This window comes from Monodon monoceros, unplaced genomic scaffold (assembly GCF_005190385.1).
Source record: "Monodon monoceros isolate NGI ecotype Baffin Bay Population unplaced genomic scaffold, NGI_Narwhal_1 Super_Scaffold_14, whole genome shotgun sequence".
Taxonomy (NCBI): Eukaryota; Metazoa; Chordata; class Mammalia; order Artiodactyla; family Monodontidae; genus Monodon; species Monodon monoceros.
Window position 1 is genome coordinate 14316464 of NW_021703770.1, and position 24941 is coordinate 14341404.

At 43.1% G+C, this 24941-nt stretch overlaps 1 protein-coding gene across 4 annotated transcripts in view; it reads right to left on the reverse strand.

Moving 5' to 3' along the window:
* The window catches only part of WDYHV1 (WDYHV motif containing 1), a 227869-nt gene that overhangs the window by 202467 nt on the left and 461 nt on the right, over positions 1–24941 (reverse strand). For 3 of the 4 annotated variants that reach the window (XM_029222563.1, XM_029222567.1, XM_029222566.1), the window contains exons 2-5: positions 23267–23366; positions 22426–22476; positions 17869–18017; positions 17116–17240 (exon numbers count right to left, since the gene is read on the reverse strand). In XM_029222563.1, coding sequence (XP_029078396.1) covers positions 17116–17240; positions 17869–18017; positions 22426–22476; positions 23267–23366 — 425 coding nt within the window. Of the gene's footprint in view, positions 1–11364; positions 12050–17115; positions 17241–17868; positions 18018–22425; positions 22477–23266; positions 23367–24941 lie in introns of those variants that run through there. The other variant, XM_029222565.1, reaches the window with a different exon arrangement.

A 24941-nucleotide genomic window follows, 5' to 3' on the forward strand; every position in this document is an offset into this window, starting at 1 on the left:
CCTCCCTCCTCTGACACCAGCCACCCAGTTCTCCTGTCCAGAGGCCACTAACATTACCAGTTTGTTTTGGATGTTGGATATTCTTTCAGATATTCTGCACAAATATGTATTTTTTTCTCTTTTAATGCACTTTTTCACTTGCTTTTTAAATTTAATTTTACTAAATATCTAATACATGCAAAAGAATATAACATAAGCTTAAGATAAAGAATAAAAACACCACTACTCAGCGTAAGAAACATAACCTTCCTCATTTGTTTTCATAGCTTCATAATGTTTTCTTCCATAGCTATATTATAACTCATTTCATCAGTCCCCAGTGGGTGAGCCGGTAGGTGGCTTCCAATGTTTTGTTGTTACACCGAGTAACCTTGTTTATCCATCATCTTACATATGTGCAGTATATCTGTAAGATAACTTCCTAGAAGGGGAATTACTAAGCCAAAGGTATGCGCATAGGTCATTTTTTACAAATAAATTGTCTGGATTGCCTTCCACAGAGTTTGAAACAAATTGATTTTTTTATTTTTGAAAATTTCCAAGATGCCTGGAAGTTTAATAAGTGGCAACATCATTTAATTGACAGAGCTAAGAGGATGGGAAAGCGAAAGGGTCACTTTAAAGTGACATTGTTTTTTAAAGGATGCACTAAATATCTTTTCTGTTTCACCCTGACGTAATCATATAAAACAAGTCCTGGCTTCTCCTTCAATACTCAGTAAAGAGTCCAAGTATATATTTTATTCTGGTTTAATTCCTGTAAGGATTGATATTGTTCAGAACTGACCAAAATAATTATTTCCCGTAATGAGGTAATTATGTAATCAAGTTCAGCAACACTTCTTTGTAATTTTGTTTACTTAAAAATGCCTAATGCGGGGCTTCCCTGGTGGCGCAGTAGTTAAGAATCTGCCTGCCGATGCAGGGGACATGGGTTTGAGCCCTGGTCTGGGAAGATCCCACATGCCGCGGAGCAACTCAGCCCGGGCGCCAGAACTACTGAGCCTGTGCTCTAAAGCCCACCACCCACAACTACTGAAGCCCTCACACCTGGAGCCTGTGCTCCACAAGAGAAGCCATAGCAAAGAGAAGCCTGCGCACCTCAATGAAGAGTAGCCCCCGCTCGATGCAACTAGAGAAGGCCCGCGGGCAGCAACGAAGACCCAAGACAGTCAAAAATAAAATTTTTTTTTAAATTAAAAAAAAAATGCCTAATGCCTAAGATATTTAAGAACTACATCGTGCATTCCAAGTTTTGAAATAAAAATCCCTGTTATATGTAAGTTCTCTTGACATTCAATAGCATCAGGAACAAGCAGGATGACTATTAACTAAAGTATTTATCTGGAAATACAACCACTGTCAGATTATAGGAAACTATGAAATGGAATTTGGCATTGGAGATTCATGTAAATAAGTACAGTGAGTTAAAGTGACTTACTCAAAGCCAACATTACTTCTAATCACGAATCCACTTACAGCAAAAGAAGTAAGTCAATGAAGTGGCGCCCCCAGGATTCTCTGGTTTTACAATGCTCCCCATAACCCAGAAGTAGCTGATCTTCTGGATGGTAGAATAAATAACCTATTGAAGGCTGAGGCACAGTACCAGCTGGGAGACACCACCTGGTGATATTGAGGTCCTGTCCTAAAGAATGCAGTAAGCCATGATGGTGCTGCCAGAATTCATGGGTCCAGGCACCAAGGGAGAGTAGTGAAGCATCTCTGGCTGCTACACCCAATGACCCTGCTCTCCAAATGTTTGCTTCCCTTCTCTGTGACTTTGAATCAAATCCTTTTCGGCTTCAAGCAGCAAGAGTGACTTCTGTTACCTGCAACTGAAGCCTGACTGGTATGCTTACTGAATCAGCATCCCTCAGGGAGGGTTCTGAGCATCTGCCTTTTTTTTTTTTAACAACCTCTCCAACAAATCTTAAGCTAAAAAAGTTTGAAATTAATTGATAAACATTGTTTGCAGTAACTACAAAGTTGGTTAGTTCAGGTAGATAGCTCTGAAAGACACTTTGCCCAGGCCACGGGGAAACTGGATGCCCCATTCCTGCCCCACGATAGAGAACACCTCTCTAGCAACTGGAATTTGCTTACAGAATGTGGAGGTGAACTGGGAACTGGGTAAAGATGATGGCAGCCTGGTCCTAACGTGGGATTATCTGGATTCAAACCTTGCCTCTGCCACTCACTAGCTATGTGGCTTTGGGTAAGTTACTTTAACTCACTGTGCTTTGGTTTCCCTATCTGCAACATGGGGAGAGTAACAGTTATCTACCTTACATTGTTGTTTTAAGGATTAAATGGGTTAATACACATACAGGACTTAGAAGGGCTATCTAGCACCTACTAGGCACACAGTAAGTGTTAGCTATTCAAAACACGTTACCTTTCAGAGTTATGAAAAATTCCCCCTCTCTCTCTCAGACACACACACACAATCTCATCTGAGCCTCAAAATAACTCTTTCTTAAGTGAAGCAATGAAGGCCCAGAGAGGTTAAGTGACTTCCTCAAGGTCACACAGCAAGTGACTAACAAAAGCACAGCTACAATGGGGACTAAGGACTCAAATCTGATTTTTCCTGTATTCTGAGTGCAGGCACTAGGTCTCCTCCACACCTGGCCCTGAGGAGGTCACACACAGCTCTGCACCCTGTGGGCCTTGGGTGGGAAGTGACTCATCCATTGTCCATGGTTCTAGAAACGGTGTGTGCCAGAACAGTGACGTTATTAACATTTTGCCCCTCAATTTCTTTTCAATGTTCTTCCCAGAAATGGCTCTAAAATACCAGATCCCCATGGAAACCACAGGAAAGATTGCCTACTGACTCTAAGTGAAATTCTGCTACGACTGCTCCCTTGATAACAAATGGATGTTATTAAAAGCCTGGCTCTAACAGACGCCTGCCGTAGCTCATGGTGAAAGCCATGCTCTCCTTGGACTGAGAGGGTGAAATAAATAGTTACTTCTCTGATGCCAGGCTATGTGGTCAGCTTAGAAGGAAGGAAAAAGTAATGTGATCCCCCAACTGTCACGACCAGACACACAGGACAAGGTGCTTTCAATACATGTTTCCAACAGGTGACCAGAGTGAGGAACCCACCAAGAGTGTGACAGTGACAATGATTCAATCAACTCGTGATAATCTCTGCTATCTCTGGAAGTCATCTGTAACGTGCTTTCTAGACCAAAAGGTGAAAGAATAGTAAGGCTTGGAGTGGAGGCTTGCGAGACTGCTAAAGAAAAAGGACAGTACAACCTAAACGAGAATTATATACCTTTTCTAAACAGTACTGTTTGCAAAAGGACAGTATAATCTGAAAAAAGAACAGAATCCAGTCAAAGGGAAAAATGCAAAGAGCAAGAATTTAGCAGCACTTTACCAGCATTACCCAGAGATCCTGTGGGGGATGGGAGGAGACCTGACCTTCCAGACCCCTGCAGTAACAGGAATTGTTCCTTCATTAAATATTTGAGGCACGTTTGTTGAGTGCCTACACTGTGGCAGACACTGTACTAGGCAAGGCAGAGAGAGCTTACAGGCTAGTGAAAGAAATAGAAAACAGACTTTACACAAATAAATACACAAAATCATTTCAGATAGTGATAATTGCTATGAAGGAAAAAAGTGGTGAAGTAGCCTGACGCTGACTGGGGCAAGCAGCTTCCGACACATGACCAGGGAAGGATTAGTTGACCTGTCAGGGAGCTAACAGCCAAGAGAAATTACGGGGCGAAAGGGTCAAATCAGAGCAAATGGAATGTGAGGTCCCTAAGGAAGGAATGAGTTCATCCTGCTCGGAGACAGAAACGTCACAGGGGAGGCAGGACGGGGATGGCTGGGAGTGGTGGAGCTGGAATCACAGAGGCAGCCAATCAGACCCCACAGGGCCTTGTGGGCCAGAGTAAGAATGGATTTTACCTTAAGTACATGTTGAAGCCAGTGTTAAGTGGTGATGCTGGTGGTTTTAAAGAAGGGAAGTGAGATAATCTGGTTTATATTTTTAAAAGATCACTCTGGCTGCTTTGTGCAAAAAACACTGAAAGGTGGGAAGGGGACAAGGAAGAAAGCAGGGAACCTATTAGTGGTGGTGGCAAGGCTTCTCCACGACCCGGATGAAACACAGCTGGCCCGCTCTCCACCGGTTCCACATCTGTGCACTTTTTTTTTTCCTTATTTGTATTTATTTTTTTAATTGGGGTATAGTTGTTTTACAATGTTGTGTTAGTTTCCACCATACAGCGAAGTGGAGTTCCCTGTGCTCTACAGCAGATTCTCATTAGTCATCTATTTCATTCATACTAGTGTATATATGTCAATCCCAATCTCCCAATTCATCCCGCTACCTTTTCCGCCCTTGGTGTCCATGCATTTGTTCTCTACATCTGTGTCTCTATTTCTGCCTTGCAAACAGGTTCACCTGTACCATTTTTCTAAATTCCACATATATGCGTTAATAGACGATATGTTTTTCTCTGACTTACTTCACTCTGCATGACAGCCTCTAGGTTCATCTGTGTCTCTACAAATGACCCATTTTTTATGGCTGAGTAATATTCCATTGTATATATGTACCACATCTTCTTTATCCATTCGCCTGTCAATGGGCATTTAGGTTGCTTCCATGACATGGCTATCGTAAATAGTGCTGCAATGAACACTGGGGTGCATGTGTCTTTTTTTTTTTTTTTTTTGGTACGCGGGCCTCTCACTGTTGTGGCCTCTCACTGTTGTGGAGCACAGGCTCCAGATGCGCAGGCTCAGCCGCCATGGCTCACGGGCCCAGCCGCTCCGCAGCACGTGGCATCTTCCCAGACCGGGGCACGAACCCGTGTCCCCTGCATCGGCAGGCGGACTCTCAACCACTGCGCCACCAGGGAAGCCCACATGTGTCTTTTTAAGTTATGGTTTTCTCTGGATATATGCCCAGTAGTGGGATTGCGGGGTCATATGGTAATTCTATTTTTAGTTTTTAAAGGAACCTCCATACTGTTCTCCCTAGTAGCTGTATCAATTTACATTCCCACCAACAAAGAGGGTTCCCTTTTCTCCACACCCTCTCCAGCATTTGCTGTTTTTAGATTTTTTGATGATGGCCATTCTGACCAGTGTGAGGTGATATCTCATTGTAGTTTTGATTTGCATTTCTCTAATGATTAGTGATGTTGAGCATCCTTTCATGTGTTTGTTGGCCACCTGTATATCTTCTTTGGAGAAATGTCTATTTAGGTCTTCTGCCCATTTTTGGATTGGGTTGTTTTTTTGATATTGAGCTGCATGAGCTGCTTGTAAATTTTGGAGATTAATCCTTTGTCCGTTGATTCGTTCACAAATATTTTCTCCCATTCTGAGGGTTGTCTTTTCATCTTATGGTTTCCTTTGCTGTGGAAAAGCTTTTAAGTTTCATTAGGTCCCATTTGCTTATTTTTATTTCCATTACTCTAAAAGATGGGTCAAAAAAGATCTTGCTGTAATTTATGTCAGAGAGGGTTCTTCCTGTTTTCCTCTAAGAGTTTGATAGTGTCTGGCCTTACATTTAGGTCTTTAATCCATTTTGAGTTTATTTTTGTGTATGGCATTAGGGAGTGTTCTAATTTCATTCTTTTACATGTAGCTGTCCAGTTTTCCCAGCACCACTTATTGAAGAGACTGTCTTTTCTCCATTGTATATTCTTGCCTCCTTTGTCATAGATTAGTTGACCACAGGTGCGTGGGTTTATCTCTGGGCTTTCTATCTTGTTCCATTGATCTATATTTCTGTTTTTGTGCCAGTACCATATTGTCTTGATTACTGTAGCTCTGTAGTACAGTCTGAAGTAATGGAGCCTGATCCCTCCAGCTCCATTTTTTTTCCCTCAAGATTGCTTTGGCTATTCAGGGTCTTCTATGTTTCCATACAAATTTTAAGATTTTTTTTGGTTTTAGTTCTGTGAAGAATGCCATTGGTAATTTGATAGGAATTGCATTGATGAAATACAGCTGGCCCACTATCCATAGGTTCCGCATTTGTGGATTTCAATCTGCAGCTTTCCACCCACGGTTGGTTGAGTCCACTGATGTGGAACCCATGGTTACTGAGGGCCGACTGTATTGTGCCATTTTACATGAGGGAGCAACCATGGAGCGTGGTATCCGTGGGGGATCCTGGAAACAATCCCCCACAGGTACCAAGAGATGACTATACCTCTGGGGGTATCCAGCTTTCTTTCCTCCATGTTAATGCTGAGGAAGGCTGCATGAACCAAGGGATGGATCTAGTCAAGAACAGAGCAGTGTTTGCCCTGCATGAGAACAACAGGCCTAGAGGACAGGTCTTTGATGTCCCTAGAAGTCTCTCTGGAGGGCTAGAAATGGTAAATTTGTTCATTATAAAGGCAGAACTGGGTGACGGCCAGGTTCAGAGCTGTCCCCCTTGACCCATGTCCCCCTCCAGTACTGCCCCACTTCTCTGTTCCTTTTACCATACCACTCTGCCTCCTTCTTCCCTTTCCCTCCTGAACCATTTCAAGTAGGCTTTCATCCCCATCACTCCTCTGAACTTGCTCTGAAGACATTGCCGAAGCCAACGGTCATCTCAGTCCTCAGCTTACTCAACTGATCATCAACATCTGATGTGTCAGAGCCCTCTGTCCCTGCTGAATCACTTTCTTCTCTGAGCTTTCCTTGTCTTCTCTTCCCTCCCTGACCAACCCCTCCCTCTGTCCTCCTTCTGGTGTGTCTTCATCTCCTGACCTCTAAATGTAAAATCTCCCAGGGCTATGTCCCCCGACTTCTTCTCTGTCTACACTCATTCTCTCAGTGATCTTCTGAGTCCTGTGCCTTTAAATACCATCTTTTAACTGAGGTCTCCCCATTTCATACTCCCAGCCTGAACATCTGCCCTGAATCCCAGTCTCCTTTATCCAACTCCTACCTGACATCTCCTCTTAGACATCGAACTGGCATCTCAAATTTAAGATTGTCCAAAATAAAACTCCTGACCTTCCTCCCCAGAAGCGCTCCACCCACCATCTTCTCCAATTCGGTAAACAGCAACCATTCTTCCACACACAGTATGTGTCCATTGTCTGTCTTCTCCACCAGAATGTGAGCTCTATGAGTGCAGGGGCTTGTTTTCTTCACTGCTCAATCACCAGGGCAGGAACAGTGCTTGGCACATAGTAGGAGCTATTTATTTGAAAGGATAAAACACTTCCTCAAGAAGCCTCCCAACCCCCTTTAACCAGCTAATTTCCCCCACTACATGTTCTCATAGAACTGGTACCATTCCTTGGGTGCAATTGTACAGCCATCTGTGTGTGATTCTTTGATTGATGTCAGTCTCCATCATCAGCCTATAAGCTACAAGAGAGCAAAAGCTATTCTGGTTTCAGTTACCAGCATCTAACCTGGAGCCTAAGGTTATAGAGTAGGCCCTCAATAGATAAAAATAATAATAAATATTGTTAAATGAATAAATAGGTAATACAAGCTATGTGTCCTCTCTCCAGGAAAATATACTCATATACACACTCAATGTGTGTTAGGACTCCAGGTTAGGAACCCTTCGTCTTAGTCCATTTGGGCTGCTATAACAAAATACCACAGACTGGGTAGCTTATAAGCAACAGAAATTTATTGCTCACAGTTCTGGAGGCTGCAAGTCCAATCAGGGTGCCAGCATGGTTGGGTAAAATCACAGGTCGCAGACTTCTCGTTGTGTCCTCACAGAGCAGAAGGAGCTTCGGGGGATCTCTTTTCTAGCACCACTAACCCCATTCATGAGGGCCCCACCCTCCTAATCTAATCTAATCTAATCACACACACACACACACACACACACACCACCTCCTAATACCACCACCTCTGGGGGTTAGGATTACACCATATGAATTCGGGGAGTGGGGTAGGGGGGATACAAATATTCAAGCCATAGCACCGTTGCTATATTACAAGGGGCTAAATTTACTCTGCAGTTCACCATGGTGAAATACAGGGGTATGGTGTATCGTTCCTTCCCTCTGTTTCTTCAGTCATGGCCCACAGGGAAGTAGATACCCTGAAAAATGTTCTCATTAGTTGGGACACTTCTGAATCCTCTTCTTAGAAACGGCACAAATAATGTCCAAACAGGATTGGGAGGGAGCACAGTGGGACAAAGGGCAAAAGAATAGGCTGAGAGAGAAGCCCTCCCACAGCGCATTTCTGTCATTTCTCTGCCAAGAGAAAAAACGGTGGTAATAGTTGTCTCACAACCAAGTTCAACCTAATCGACTGGCTGCAGCTGTTTTATGTGCACAACTACACATCATTTCATCGATTTTATAACTAGCAGCGCTAATGGAAACTCACTGAGAGAACCTCATAAATATATATTCATTCATGTAGCAAATGTTTATTGAGCATCTACTGTGTGCCACATGCTGAAAGATAATGCAGTATGGGGGACTACTTAGCACCTTTTGCCCACACTGAGTATCAGAAGCTGGTCTATAATATTTACAGCACTCAGCCTGAACACCTCACTGCAGTTATAACTAGACAGCTTCTTTCACTCAGTGTCCTATGAAGGTGGCAAAAGGACTTGCTCAGAGAAACTGTCACTAGCCTCCAGAATGAGTACTATAGACTCAACTATATATTACTGATATACACCTACAACTAACTACTACACAGAAGAGGCAATGGTGCCAACATAAGTCTCCAGCTCTTGCTCACTGAAGAGCTGATGGTAACCCCTAACTAGGGGAACTAAGTGAATAATTCTGGTTCAGGCTGGATTTGTCTTTCTGGTCCTAGGGATGCTCATGTGTTCCCAAATATTCTGGTTCTGTACTGGAATAATCACTTCTTCCTTCAAGATCCTTTTAAATAATTACAGAAAAGTCCTTCATTTTGGCTTATACATTTGTTCAAAGTGCAATCTTTAAGTACCAAGTCTTTACCAAAAGATTTCTATACAACAGGCTCCTCAAAGGCTGGCCCTCTGCTTTACATGCTAATGAAAGTGAGGTAATAAAAGACATACTAATAAAGGACAGAGGTTCTGTCCCTTGAACCAGAGCACTCTGCATGTCTCCTCTTAGGACAGTTCTGCCTTATTCATCAGGGCCTAACTTTGCAAATAGCAGGCATGTAATACATGCTGGGTGGGTGGATAGAGGGAGGGAGGGAGGGAGAGAGGGAGGGAACCTGCCTGTAACTTCTAACTCTGTTCTCCAAATATATTCAAGGCAAATGACTATGACGTCCCCTTCCCCGAATGGTAAGTACCTGGTATGTCCCAGGCTTCCAACCACCAGTGAGTACAAACTTTTCACTTTTACAGTAATCCCAACTCTTCATGATTTAAGCACATATTCACCAAAATTAAGTCCAGCTTTTTAATAAGCATTCTTCACCAAGAACGTCTATGAATTGTCAGGGGTGCTTGCTATTATAAACTGAATGTACGCAAGCCCCCCACTAGCTTGTGAATCCTATATAAGGTCATTCTCTACTTCGAAGTTCTGATGAGATGGAGACACGCTCAGCCTCCTCGCCTTCACAAGCCCCCGTGCTCCCCGCTGGCATCAGCATCCTGCTCAGGAAGGCCCTCCTCCCCTCTGCCGGGTTCACCCTGGCTGTGCCCAACCCCACACGACTCCCGGAATTCATCACACACCTAGAGTCGACCACTGACCGACCAGCCTTGACCACTGATCAAGGCAGGCTTCACTGAAGATGAAGAAACTACCACTGACTTGTATTTGGAGAACGTGCAGACTTTCGCTTTATCTACTGAGGTGAAATTACACACCCTGAGCTCTGAGGAAGAAGTCACTGAGGCCACCGTTGATTATCACTCTCTTCCCACAGAGAACTTTTGGAGTGAAGATTGGAGTAAAGAACTTCGGAGTAAAGAAGACATCATTGCTGGTTTTTCTAAAAAGCCTATGACTGAAGCCCCAGATGAGCCCAGCATCTTCATAGGAAGCAACAAGTCCAGCTCAGTGTTTTGTTTTTTTCAGAAAATGAAGCAGATTCTCCACTAGCTGTGACCATCACTCTACTAACAACTTTCTAAGAAGATTCTGAGCTTCTGAACAAGGTTACCATTCCGTTATAGGAGTTTGAATAACGGTACAAGAATAGTGAGACATATGAGGATAAACAGAGTGGCAGGAATTGTACACAGACAGAAGAGGTGCCTCTCTTAACCATGCCCCCATTTAACATAGGCTCAGTAAATGTTTATTTGAATTGAACAGCAACCAAAAAACAGTCCTGATGAAATGGGGATTCACAGAAAATCAGAGCCACAGCCTTCAGGCTTTATCATGCTTCTGCTCTGTTGCTCTGAGCCAACCACTCAACCACCAGAATTCCAACCTCTCAGGCCACTGGCCTCCACTGTTCTCCTTTGATGCCCAAGACCAGCTACTTGCAAGGTTCCCACAGAGCCGTGTTCTCCACTCTATTGCTTCTAACAAGTCATGACAACAGCCACTGGATATGTTAACATAACTATAAACCTTGCTCATCACACTGGTTAGAAGTAGGGGGTTTTCAATTTCAAGGCAAGGTGGCTAGAAAATTCAAACTTACACACACAAGATTGTCTGACTGGTCTGCACTAGACATAATTTTGAATACCAGATTGGGAACTGCTCATAAATTGGCAGGGGAAAAAAAAACAAAAACAAAAAACAAAGCTCCAAAAAATGCAATTTGTAAATCAGATCACAATCCTTTGGGGTCTCTGAATTCCTTTTGCTCAGGGCAAAGTATTTCTGTGGTACAACCTGCCAAAATCTATCTTCTTTAGTGTAGTCACATACTTTTTAAATGACCATCTGAAACTCAACAAAGTTATCTAAGTTTAGGGTCTGTATTTAACTCTAAATTATAAAAATAATTTAGGTTGTATTTGTATTCCTCTTACCAAAGTTGATTCACTTTCTCCCAGCATCTTCCAGGTCAGCCGAGCCAAATGGATATACGGTCTTTCCTTAGACTGACTAACTGACTGACTCCTGAGGAAATGATAGCAGGTGTCCCTCCAGAGCACAAGGCAGAGGATTTGAATGGAAGTTTCGGAGTAAGCAGAAGACTCATCTAAGAGCAAAAGTTTGCACAGCCCTGTTATAAGAAATCTGCTCATTTTTACAACAGAACCATGGAGGACGTGAATGAGAGCTAGTGCTATGTGCTGGTTTAATGCCAAACATCTTTTATCTGGAATTATATGATGAAAGCCAAATTTCCAAAACATCTTCAGGAAGGAAGACTGATCAAAGTATTTTAAAGCAATGGTTCCCATCTATAATTGAGACATTCTTGGGTATCCCAGATTATCAAAGAGGGACACAAAATCTTCAAAACAAAATTAATTTAGGTCAATTTTATTTAAAAACATATATAAATAGGCCAAACAACACTTAAGCCTGAGAGGGCTGCAATCTTTGCTAAGAACAGAATGAATGGTCCAGAAAGACTAACACTTATTGCTGATTGAGCTCACGTCAGCCCTCTTCAGGCAGCAGCACAGTCACTAGCAAACATTTTACGGGCACCTTTTATGGGCATTAGAGATTCACAGAGCAACGGGCTACAGCCCTACCCTCAAGGAGCTTACAGTATAGCTGGAGAGACATGAACCATCCAAAACAGACACGAAGTCCACACATTTATCATAACAAAAGCAATTACTGGCATAAGTCTTCACATTTTTTAACAAAGGAGCAGTAGGAATATCTGAGCAACTACATCAAGTTTCAACCTGACATACCAAAAAAAATTGTTTCTATCTATTCTTTTGTTCACTTATGCTTCAACTCAATTGAATTAAAAGAGGAAAGCATAATTCCAAGTCAAATGTACCATCATAACGTTTGCTGTCTCAGATGAAGGGGTGGATTGTTCACGTCCTAGAATTTCTCCATGGCACTACATCCAGAGGTCAAGTTCAGTAGTTCTGACTGCCAAACCGATGTACAAATTCAGACAGTGAGTAGACGGCTCCCCATCCCACCTCAGGATCCATACTGATAAAATCATTCAGGTTCATTTTGGAATCTACAAAAATACATGAAAGAAATGTCCACTGAAAGCACAATTCTGGCTTAACAGCAATAAAACAACCCAGAAGACCAAAAGTAGGGAAAATTATTCAAATGTTTCATAAGGGGTCAATATCACTTCTCTGGTATTCTTGTCTCAAATGTATGACATCAATCTAATCATGACAAAACATCACACAAACCCAAACTGAGGGACACTATTCATAGTCAATGACCAGTACCCTTCAAAAGGGTAAAAGTTGTAAGGAAGAAAAAAAAAATAAATTGTCACAGATTGAAGGAGAATGAGATGAGGAGACATGACAACTACATGTAATATCCTGAGTTAGATTCTGGACCAGAAAACAGAAATAGGAGGAAAAGTTACAAAATTTAAGTAAGGTCTATAAGTTAACAGTACTGTGTCAATATTTTCATACTGATTTACTATTTTCTTGATTTAGATAATTACACTATGGTTTTTCTCAGATCCCCCTGGAATCTGAGTGAGGGGTATATAGGAGCTCTCTGTACTGTTTTAACCAATTCCCTAGCAGTCTAAAGTTATTTCAAAATAAAAAGTTAAGTGAAAAAATGCATAAATAAGCAAACTGCCAGTTTACTGGATACAGCTGCCAATTTATAGGAAATACAGAGGATACAAAAGGATACAATCAGCAAAATCCAGACCATTTCTCCCAGATTCATTTCTTCAACAAATAAATTACAAGAAAAAAATAAAAAAAGAGTGGGACTAGGAATCTCTACATATTAAAAAAGACCCTAAAGAGACACATACCAACCAAGCACGATGGGGGGGCTTTATCTGGACCTTGATTCACATGAACAAACTACATGAAAAAAGATTATGACTTCATGAGATAACTATGATAATCTCAACACTGACTACAGAGATATATGTTGATTTTAAAGAATTATTGTTAATTTTTTTAGGTGTAATAATGGCATTGTGGTCATGTATTTTTTAAATTAATCCTTATATTTTAGAGATCCGTACTGAAATATTTAGAGTTGAAAGGATATAATATCTGGAATTTGCTTCAACATAATACAAGAAGGGGGAAAGTAGATGGGGTATAAGTGGATGGGATATCAGCCATGAGCTGATAACTGCTGAAAGTCTACTGTTCTGCCTAGTTTTGTATATGATTAAAATTTTCCATACTACAAATTTTTAAGTGTATACAGAGATGCTTCTACTCATCAAAGAACTGTTATGGGAACTGCACTTCCACCATAAACTGCCAGAAAAGTGGACAAAATATATTTAGCAACTGTTTCCAGACACCAGACAATGGGCAACACACAACTGACTGCTAAGAAAAGAGGAACAAGGGCAGGAGCTGTAGGATCCCTCCAGCTCACTGCCCGGAGAGCTGTTTCCAGACCACAGCACGGAGGCAGGGACACAAACAGCATGGGAGTTTTTCCCGCCGATGGGAAGACAGAGATCTAAGTTCAGAAGGGCCTGGCAGCTACATGTGAGGGACATAGTGTGGGAGAGGAGAGAACTACACAGAGTGTCCCGGATTTCTGCAGAGGGAACTCACTCCTCTACCCCTAAGTCTTTGGTTAAGGACTAATCTCATAAGGCCAGGAAAGAAGCACCGTAAAGCAGTCAGTCTAATAACTCCCAGAACTTCCATGGTCCCCACCAGCCAGGGTAGAGAGAACTCATAACACCTGGGCATTTGGTAGAATCCTCAGAAGGGTCACACCAAAGCAGTGGGGCTAAATTAGCCCTGGGTGAAAGGCTGCTTCAAACCTGCACTAAAAAAGCCTAAAACCAAGCCCTGAAAGGATCCAGCTGACCCCCAGGAATTTAAGTGCATGACAGAACCAAATCCAACACTGTTTTTAAAAGTACCTCAAATTCACAAAGCCCGGCACCCAACCAAGTATTACGAATCACACAAAGAAACAGGAAAATATGACTCAATGCCAGGAGAAAACTCAATCAACATTCACAGACAGAAACGACAGAGATAACAGAATCAGCAGACAAGGACCAGCTATTATAAACATGCTCCGTATACTCAAAAGGGTAGAGTAAAACATGAGCATGACAAAGAGGGAAATGGAAGATATTAAATCAGCCCCAAATGGAATGTCTAGAGATGAAAAAATAAAATATGTACAATGAAAAAAAAAAGCACCGGATGGGATTAACAGCAAATGAGTTAATGAAGAAGAAAAGATCAATAAATTTACAGACAAAATAATTATTCAAAATGAAGCACATACAGAAAAAGTCTGAAAAAAAATGAACATCATTGACCTAAGAGAAGTAACAAGCCATCTAACATACGTGTAGGGGAAGGACAAGAATTTTTTTTAAAAAGGGGGAGAGGTCAGAAAAAATATTTGAAGAGGTAATGGCCAAATGTTTCTAAATTCGATGAAAACTATAAATCCCGCAATCTAAGAATCTTAACAAACCTCAAGCTGAATAAGCCTAAAGCAAACTATGCTACAGTCCATCACAACCAAATCCCTGAAATCGAGAGATAGAGAGAAAACCTTAAAAAGCAGCCAGAGCACACTGCATTTAGAGAAACAGACACAAGAACAACGGCATGCTCCTTGATCAGAAACTCAGCAAGCAGAAAACAAGCGAGACACCTTTAAAACACTGAAAGAAAAAACATGTAAAACTAGCATACATTACCCAACAAATATATCTTTCAAATGTGAAGGTAAGCACTTAGGATACAGAAAACTAGAAACAGAGTCACTCCCACCCTTACAACAAGAAAAGCTAGATAATCAGCAAAAGCAGGACTTCTCTTGAAGTCATCAGAGGGCCAGGGACGCACAATGACCAAGGAATCCAAAATAAAGGAAAAACAGGCGCCTCCCAGGAGAGATGGGGCAAAAGTTCTTGCTTACCTGGGGTAGATGCCAGACTCCATGTAAGTCAGCTAAAATCTTTAACAAATGGCTAAAGGAAACCTCAACTTCTGAAATACAACTGTATTCATTTTCTAGGGCTTTTTAATGTAAGTAAATAAAAGAGGATTACGATCTGCAAGCATTCATTACCTAATAACATATAAAAATAAAATAAGAATTTTTTTAATTTTTAAAGATAAATGTATAAGAAATCAGCACTTGCCTATAATCTCCCCAAGAGGCACTACAACATTTCTGTTTACATAACACTGGTCCTCCAGCTGGGCTCAAATTAGCCAGTGTTACTATAACACGTCATCTGAGACAAGGAGATGAGAGGTAAATGCGGACAAAAGGCAGCAAAGGGCTCAGAAAGAGAAGGGGACAAATATGGTAGATCCTATAACTCAGCCCAAGACTTGGGAAACGTCCTTAAGAACTGAACCATCTGTGGCTGGTACTGGAACTGAGCCTTCAGAGCAAGGCTGCAAGACTGTGAATCTCCGTTTCCTTCTTTTTTCAGGGAGGGGAGAAAAAAAAAAAAGAGTTCCTTTATTTAAAATACACTAAATGCTGAATTGAAAATAGTGAGCCTGCAGACACATGACCACCAAAATTATTAAATGTACAGGCTTAATTGTAATGTGCAACACATCAAATGTACTAAATTTTAAGCCCTAAAGGCCAATTCCATAACTAAATGCAGGGGACCAAGGAGAGCTGCTATGAAAAAAACAAAGCTGCATCAGTTTAAAGTTTAATGTCTTCTTGAACCATGTTTTTTCTTTTTTAAGCTTTTTTTTTATATAAAGCAATACTAATTAGCTAAAGGTAATTCCTCTGTCTCCTAACTTCAAATACATTCCTTTGATAAACACAGGGCTTGAAGTAATGGATCTACCACAAGAGAGAACATGAACATGTGGTTAAATTACTACACGAGAAACCAGTATGTTTACCCCACATTCAGAGCAGATTCCTTTGAGTTCCAATATCAACCTCAGGAGGCCCCTGATGAGCTAGTTACATAGAAGGGGTTGGCACAAAGCCTGGCACCTTTGCCAGGCACCTCTTGGGAAGTAGTCATTAAAACCCAAAGGAACGACCGGGGCTGACAAGGTGTTTACTGAAGGTCCACGACGTGTCAGGCTCTGTGTTAGTGCTCACATGTAAAAGAGAAACAGGGAGCCATGCAAGCATTGTCCAGACCACACCGTGCAGCAGGGTGTGTGAGACTGAAAGCAAGACCCATGATGCCTTTTCCTGACCTGAGCTATCCCAATTCTAATGCTGAAGCTGGGAACCAGGTTGGTGAACCCAAAGAAACTCCAATATAAACTTTAAAAATCATGAGAGCTTTTCACAGAGAGCCTCAAAAATCAGAGCTGGAATCCTCTTTCAGTGTTCACTCACTTCAAATACACCAAATATATTTTTTACTTTCTCCCCTGCTGAACTCTGAACACTAATGTCCTATTTTTCTGGCATCCTTCAAGGCTTACAGAGCATTTTGACTCAGACGGTATCATCCTTGTGAGGGGATGTTTCACCAATAAGTGGCAACGTTGCAAATTAATTCCCACCATAAATAATGTTTCCAACTCAGGTGAATGCCAAACAATAGTAACACGGTGAAGAATCCTTTACCTACTTAAGTCTCAAGAAATTCGTAATTGGACTGATGCCTGAAAGCACAGAAATGAGACGAGTGGGGCAGTAAAACCTGCTAGCTCTCACCTCCTTCTAATGCAGATTTTGTCACAGTCAGTGAAACGACATTTCACATATCCCAAAGATGCACTGGGGACTTCCTTCACCATCACGACACCCACCACGGCAAGGCGCTACTAGTCCCCCCGTTAAGCGGCACAAACACGCAGATCTCCCCAAGTCCAGGGCGCGAGCAGCAGGTACACCCAACATTCCAGCAACGGGGTCGTGGTTCGGCTCCCTCACGCCTTGCCTCTCCCATGAGTTCTGGTGCCTTCCGGTCCTGCTCTCTGTGCCTTAATTTCTGAATCTGATAAATATAAGAACTATACTCCCTCTTACCTCTTACCACTCAGGGAGTCTTACCCAAAGAACAATGCACTTCTTGTCCTTGGTTAAGGGAACACGCTCATCTGCAGAGCGATGGGAAACCCCTCTGAGAGGGCGTCCTTGGCTCACCTCCAGTCTCAATGCAGGGATATGATGGAGGAGGTTCTCTCCAGTTCCCACTGGAGTCTTTCATGTGAGATCGGTCAGAAGCAAAGTTCTTCAAATATGAATCTGCGCGGATCACTCTAAATTTCCTGTACATAAACCAACATTCGTTTATATCACAGTTGAAATTCTAACTCAATTCTCATATAGACTCATTTTCTATGACATGCACAAAACTAGACAGGCATTTCTGTACTATTAGTGACACACAAATATATATGTAGCTTTAATACCTGTTAAAGACGCCATGAGAAATGATCAGCTGAAATCCCAAACTACAAAGGCATGGAAGTACAGCCGGTTGCCTTTACTTGCTCAGTGTTATGTACGAGGGGCAGAGGGCGTAATGTCCGGGTGCTGCCGTCACAGCCCTCTGACTTCTGTCATCGCCAGGCATCCAGCTCCGCCATCACCCAACCACCCACCCAAAACGAAGAGTATGAGAGAAATGCCCAAAACGACTGTTGGAAAATGTTCTGGATCTCATCACACAAATTTTTAAAGACTGCCAACCTTTTATACAACGGACAACCTTTAAAACTTTAAAACATTTTGAATCTTCTGTAGAGCACATGATTCTCAAACATCAACTCAATGGTGAAGACAAGACAAGTCATCTTTACAAAACCAATGCAAAAACAAACACCCAAAGTAACTCTGTCTAATTGTCAAGGTCCAACATCAGAAAGTAGGTAAATCCACCCTGAATTTCCTCACCTTCTGAACTGTGGATGGATGTCCTCATCAGACTTAAAGGCATCTTCCACATAAGTATCAAAGGGGCAGGGAAATGGCAGGACAGTGTCAAGATCATAAATGAAGCTCTGTCCTCCACTTGAAACATGAAGCAAGACAACATGGTAATCCTAGAAGTAAAAGTTGCTGAAGTTAACCAGGTTACCTTATGATGGTGTATTCCAAGGTTATAGTAATAATGCATATATATCATCAAAAACAGATACAAGGGACTTCCCTGGTGGTCCAGTGGTAAAGAATCCACCTTACAATGCAGGGCACGTGGGTTCAATCCCTGGTCAGGGAACTAAGATCCCACATGCTGCAGGGCAACTAAGCCCGTGCGCCACAACTACTGAGCTCGCACGCCCCAATTAGAGAGCCTGCATGCCACAAACTACAGAGCCCATGCGCTCTGGAACCTGTGCGCCACAGCTAGAGAGAGAAAACCCGCACACCACAACTAGAGAGAAGCCCGCATGCCCCAACAAAAGATCCCACATGCCTCAACGAAGATACCACGTGCCGCAACTAAGACCCGACACAGCCAAAAATAAATAAATAATAAATCTTAAAAAAAAATAAAGTTGAAGGCTTAAAAACAAACAAAAAACCATATACAAGACTAAGACAGTCCTCCTTATAATAGCAAAATAAAGCAAACACAAAACCCTGAAAACAGACCAAATGTCCAGCGATAGGGAACAGTCAAGTAGTGGAAATGTTCATGTACATTAAATGTTCACCTTTTGATCCAGCAATTTTACCATTAGGGATCCAGCCTATAGAAAAATGGCCACATGCATGTAAAGGTATATAAACAATGCAAATCTCTGCAGCACTGTTTATAACACTGAAAATTCAGAAACAACCAGCAGTCCACCAAGAGGGGAATGGTTAACAAACCACGATGCAGCCATAAGATGGAGTCCTACGCAGCTGCTAAAGAGAAGTAGGTAAATTTTTGTGGAAATTGGACTAAGTCCATGTTACACAGTTGGATGGAAAAAGCAAATTGCAGATATGTATTATATATTATTTTATTATTTTTTTAATTTATGTGTATATAAAGACAGACGTGTGCATTCAGAAGTACACATGCATGCATATGAGTACAGAGAAAAAAGTCTACAAGGATATCCTCCAAACCATTAACAAAGGGGACAGCTTGAGGTGAGCCTGGAGAGGGGAAGGACTTTAAAATGCGGTTGTTATTGGTTTTAAGTCAGCCAAGCCCTAATATGTAGCCATTAAGGAAGAAGAATACAGAGAGCTTCTCCTGCACAGCTGGGTCCCAGCGCACAGGTGAATTCTCACTCTCACTCCCGGACACGGGGCACTGCCCAAACCAGCTAAGGGCTGGAAGGGACGTCAGGGAGGTTTATCAATGGACATGAGGGCAGTGTGATGCTTAGAGCTCCTCAGAAGAAAAATGCTCTCACAGAGAACAGCACTGCAAGATAAAAAGTTCAATCACATCAATACAATGTTAGAAATACCATCTGACATTTCTAGTACTTCAGAGCTTACAAAGCACTTTCTCAAACGATGTTTCATTTGACCCTGTGAGGTGGGAAACATAATTGAGACTGGAGATGTTGTACCATCAGAGCTGCAAGTGCTTCCTTTGTCTCCAGTTCTATCTTAGAAATCAGAATAGCATCAGAAATGAAAGCTTATTCCCTGTCCTCCCCTTAATGCATCCTACCCTCCAGATACATGAACTAAGCGCTGCTTCCCCAGTAACAGTCCACGACTCCCTTCCCCCAGGCTTGCTCACGTTACTCGGCGCCACCTGCACCACCTTCTCCTCCGCTCTCCCCACATCTATCACTCAAGCTCCAACTCAAATGCTTTCTTCCCCATGAGTCCATCTTTCATCCTCTCCCACCCCTGCCAGAAGCAGTCTCCACCGTATCCAAAATCTGTTTCTCTCTTGACATCTTCTACCCTATATTACAGTTTTTTTTGAAATATGTACTCCCTATTTTTTTATGGGAAACCATGCTATTAAAATACAGATACGAAGATGAGAAAGATACGTCCTTACCCTCAAGGAGTTCCTAGAGAAGCGAGCGGGAAACACAAGTCAACTGCTGCAGAACGGTGAGATGATGAGGTAATTCAGCAGAGGTGGGAGAGCGTGCAGGCACAGGCGCCTGAAGCGGGATCACCTGGCTCAGCCTCAGCCCCACCACCAGCCAGCTTCCTCCTCTACAGGACGGAGATAACTGTGGTGTCTACCTCACAGTATTACTGAGAGAATTAATGAGGCTACTATGTAAATAATCAGCCTTATAAAAAGCCAACCAAGGGCTTCCCTGGTGGCGCAGTGGTTGAGAGTCCGCCTGCCGATGCAGGGGACGCGGGTTCGTGCCCCGGTCCAGGAAAATCCCACATGCCGCGGAGCGGCTGGGCCCGTGAGCCATGGCCGCTGAGCCTGCGCGTCCGGAGCCTGTGCTCCGCAAAGGGAGAGGCCACAGCAGTGAGAGGCCCGCGTACCGCAAAAAAAAAAAAAAAGAAAAAAAAAGCCAACCAAGGCAGGGTGTGTGTGGGCGGGGAGGAAAAGGCAGGCAACTGCTAAGGAGCGTTTCACTGAGGAAAGGCTGCCGTCACTGCCTCTTGCCTGAAGGGGAGAGCTTCCCAGAAGGAGGACACAACTTGTGGAAAAGCACAAACAGGGACTTCCCTGGCGGTCCAGTGTTTAAGACCCCACACTTCCACTGCAGGGAGCGTGTGTTTGTCCCCTGGTCAGGGAACTAAGACCAGGGAACGAGGCACAGCCCCAAAAAAAAGGAGAGGAAAAGGCATAAACAAGGAATACCCTTCTGGTTAGCTCGGGTCCATATTCCTACATATCAGATGGCTGGTGAACTCGAGAGGGAAAGCAGGCCTCAACTAGGAGTCACCTTCACGGCAGAGATGCGGAACCAAGGAATGCAGATTCCAGCAATAGCCTCACTCTCTGAGTTGGGTACAGAGCTTGTCCAAATGCCTGGAAAAGACCCAGTGGGGCTAGAGGCAGGGATGTCCACTTAGAAAGTGATCTGTTCCTCCGGGGACCGTGCCTCTACCCACTTAGGGAAGCCTACCCATTCCCTGCAACAGAACAGCAGTGAGGCCCAGATCAATCTGCCAGAGACTTGCTCCACATAGAAAATCTGAGGGGAGACTTCCTGAAACAAGGTTCCCCACACTGAGCCACCATGAGCTGCTGTGTAAAGGGGGACAGGTCCTTTCCCTGCGAGTTTCCTGAAGACAGGAAGCAAGACCGTGACTCAAAATCAGCTGAGTACTTCAGCAATGGGCATGATTGCTAGGGCAGATGGACAGTCCGCAACTGGGGTTATTGTAGCTCTGCTAACAATAATAGCTAACTCTTCTGGAGCACTGGTACCAGATACCAGGACAATGCTTCAAATGCATTATTTCACTAAAGCCTCCAGTGACCAGAGGAAGACACCGAAGAAAGAGCGTAAATAACCTGTCCAGCTCACACAGCCCACCAACGGGAGGACTGGGGTTTAACCCCCATGTGTCCGACTCAGCCTGCACTCCTAACCCAACACTGCTGGATTTGGGCTTCAATGTTAGAGCAGAGGATCCCCTGCTGGTGAAGGAAGCAAGAGCATGAAGCCAAGGATTTCAGTCTATTTTGTGCCTGGCATATAAGAGGCACTCAATAAATATATGTTAAGTAAATGAATGAAGCCAATTCAAATGATATCTTATTCTAAATAAGCATCAGAAACCTGATGTTTGTTGCATTATCATGAATGGAGTTTTACTTTACCTTCATGTTTCTTAGCATAAACAATTCCATTCTTCAGGGGACCAGTTTAAGGTGACATATGGATGTGTACTGGAAAGGACCCAGCCCTGCCAATGATCAGCTAAATGACCCTGAGCTATTCACTCTGCCTTTCTTGGCTTGTTTCTTCAACTGAAAAATGAAGGGGTTGGCGCAGATCCATGTTTTCCAAATGCCAGTCATGTTCACTCAGAAGTCTACTAAGAACACTAATTCCTAAACCTCTAGATCGACTAGATCAAAAACCTGTATTTTTTTTTCTTTTCTTTTTTCTGCCATGTCGCACATCTTGCAGGATCTTAGCTCCCCGACCAGGGATTGAACCCAGGCCCCTGCCAGTGAAAGCCCTGAGCCCTAAGCACTGGACCGCCAGGGAATTCCCAGAAACCTGTATTTTTAACAATCTCTGGATAATTCTACTGTGCAGCTGGACTAGATAATGCTCAAGTTCCTTCCAGTGCTAAATAGACAAGAGTTTAGATAACAAATATATCTGCTACATCAGCCATTTAAAATCATTCCTATAATAATTTCAAAATTAAAAGAAAACATGCCCATAAGTGCTTCTACCTTAGACCAAATAACATCTATCGTCAAGAAGTCAAATTATTAATAATTATCATAGTCTTTCTCTACTGCCCCATTATTTCTGCTCTACCAAAACATAAAGACCACTCATGGATTACAAATACTATTGCATCAGAAGCTGTCTGTGTTGACCACCTTACCCAGATCACAGGTCCATCTCCAGGTCTTGCCTGTTGTTTCCAGATAGGTATCTACAAAATACAATAACTCTCCTAAGCCACAACTTCAGTTAAACCACTACTAAATTCTTTAAAGCAATACATACATGAAAAATAAAATATTTCTAGGCAACCAACAATCAAGGTGAAAGAATGAATGGATAAGAAGAAATCCAAATCCTTCCAAGTGTCCTTAACAATGAAGGAGCAATAATTAATTACAAGATGTTTTCTGGAGAGTAGAAAGAGACCTAAACTAGGAACTGGAATTCCTGGCAAGTTCAAATCTTGCTTTCCCACTTAATTATTCATGGGACCTCCCTGAGTCTCTATTTCCTCATCTATAAAACAGAGACAGCTGTCTGGACCTTGTCTACTTCACAGGGTTTCCACTGGGATCAAACAAGATGATGTTCACAAAAGTGCTTTACAAAATATTAAGGGCTTACTTTTCTTAATACTTCATAGAAGTTTACTACAGTTCCATTAAAACTCCAGAAACAAAGAAACCTTTACTTCAAACCTGAGAATATGTGCCTCTAACTTAATTTAAAAATTAAGTTTAATTTTAATAGCTCTAACTTAATACCTAAAGAAAGGGGATTTTATTTGCATAAACATACCATCACATATTTCCTTACCTGCAAGTAAGGGACTAAGCTCTACTAACTCAACCATGTCCTGGTAGGGAAAAAATCTCATTCAAAAACAAACTTTAAAATGTTGCTGTATTTTATACGGCACATTTTAGAACAGTGCTAAACCCATGGTCTATTTAGCTTCTAATGTAATCCTAAATTTCCACAATCACTCCCCAACTTACCATCTTCCTCTCATTAGATATGAAGACAGCATAACACTCTTCTAAAGGATACTGGTCGTGGTTTTTGATGTATTCACAGAGCTTCCAAATATTTTCTTCACTGAAATAAAGTAATTGTTTAATCAATATAATTAAACAAGAACACTCTATGTCTTTCAAATTTGCCCAAAAGACTGATAATGACATTTAAAAAATTGGTAGAGACCTGAAATACCATCTCATCCAACAACTGGCTAACAGTTGAACCTTCTCAAAAACATCCCCAGCAAGGGACTTTGCTGGTGGCGCAGTGGTTGAGAGTCCGCCTGCCGATGCAGGGGACACGGGTTCATGCCCCGGTCCGGGAGGATCCCGCATGCCGCGGAGCGGCTGGGCCGGTGAGCCATGGCCGCTGAGCCTGCGCGTCCAGGGCCTGTACCCCACAACGGGAGAGGCCACAACAGTGAGAGGTCCGCGTACCGCAAAAAAACAACAACAACGGATGGATGTGAGGGACAAGAACTAACAGGACTGAGGTGGGAGACAGGGCAGAAGAAGCATGGTTCCACCCTTACAGAGGTTCCAGGTTCAGTACCACCACTGTAGATGTGTGACCCTGGGCAAACAACAGGCCTCTCTGTGGCTCAGTCTTTTCATGAGAAGAATGATAACAAAAGACCTATCTCCTAAGCATGGATGGAAGTACTTGGCACTAGGCCTGACATGCAGTCAGAGCTGAACAAATGGTGAGCTCCACAGCATCGGTTTGGTGACCATCGGAAGGAGGGAAAGGTAAGTTATAGAGGACCCTAAGGTTTTTTGTGCAGGGACTGGAAAGTGGGGTTAGAAGTCATTATTCAAGCAAGGGAAAGGCAGGTGTGGGTGTGAAAAGGACCAAGATAAGAGTGGTGATTCAGCCACAGAGGTGGCCTAGGACAGGGGTGCAGTGTGTGGACTCCAGAGCCGAACTCTGCGTATAAATCCCCATTCCTTCACTCACAAGCTATGTGGCCTTAGGTAAATTACTTGCATCCCTCCATGCTCCAACGTGCTCACCTTTAAAATGGGGACAACAGTACCGACCTCCTCGTGTAACTGTGGGGCTCACATTACTTCGCTGACATAAACGTCTCAGAACAATTCTTGGCATATATCAAGTGCTACGTGTAAATGTAACCACTATTATAATGACGACACGGCGGTTCAGATCCTGGTTTCTGGTACAAAAGGGCCTGAATTGGATTCCGGGCTGCTATTAGCTGGGTGATCTTGGTAATGTTACTGTAGGATCTCTGCGCTTTCATTCTCTTCCAAAATTAAGATGACCTTCACATCAGTGTGAAACCACGCAGGCTTCAGCAGAATAATTTCCAAAGGCTCTCTGCGGTCCACCCTCCGCCTCCAACTCCCCTTCCTGGCCGCCCAAGCCCTGAGATCTGCTGACAAACGTCCAAGCGAAAGGAGCCGGGCAGAAGTAACGCACCACCGACCCTACCACTCCTGGCGAATACCGCCCCCTCCACACCCAAACGCCCACGTTCAACTCAAGGAACAAGGACTGCCACTCCCGCTCCCCGCTCCCTCCTCCCCTCAAACCGGAACACTCGCCCGCCAAGGCCCAGAGCGGCCCCGGGGAGGGGCCGGGAAGAGGCGGGGCTCGGCTGCGACGGCGGGGCTCGGCTGCGACGGCGGGGCT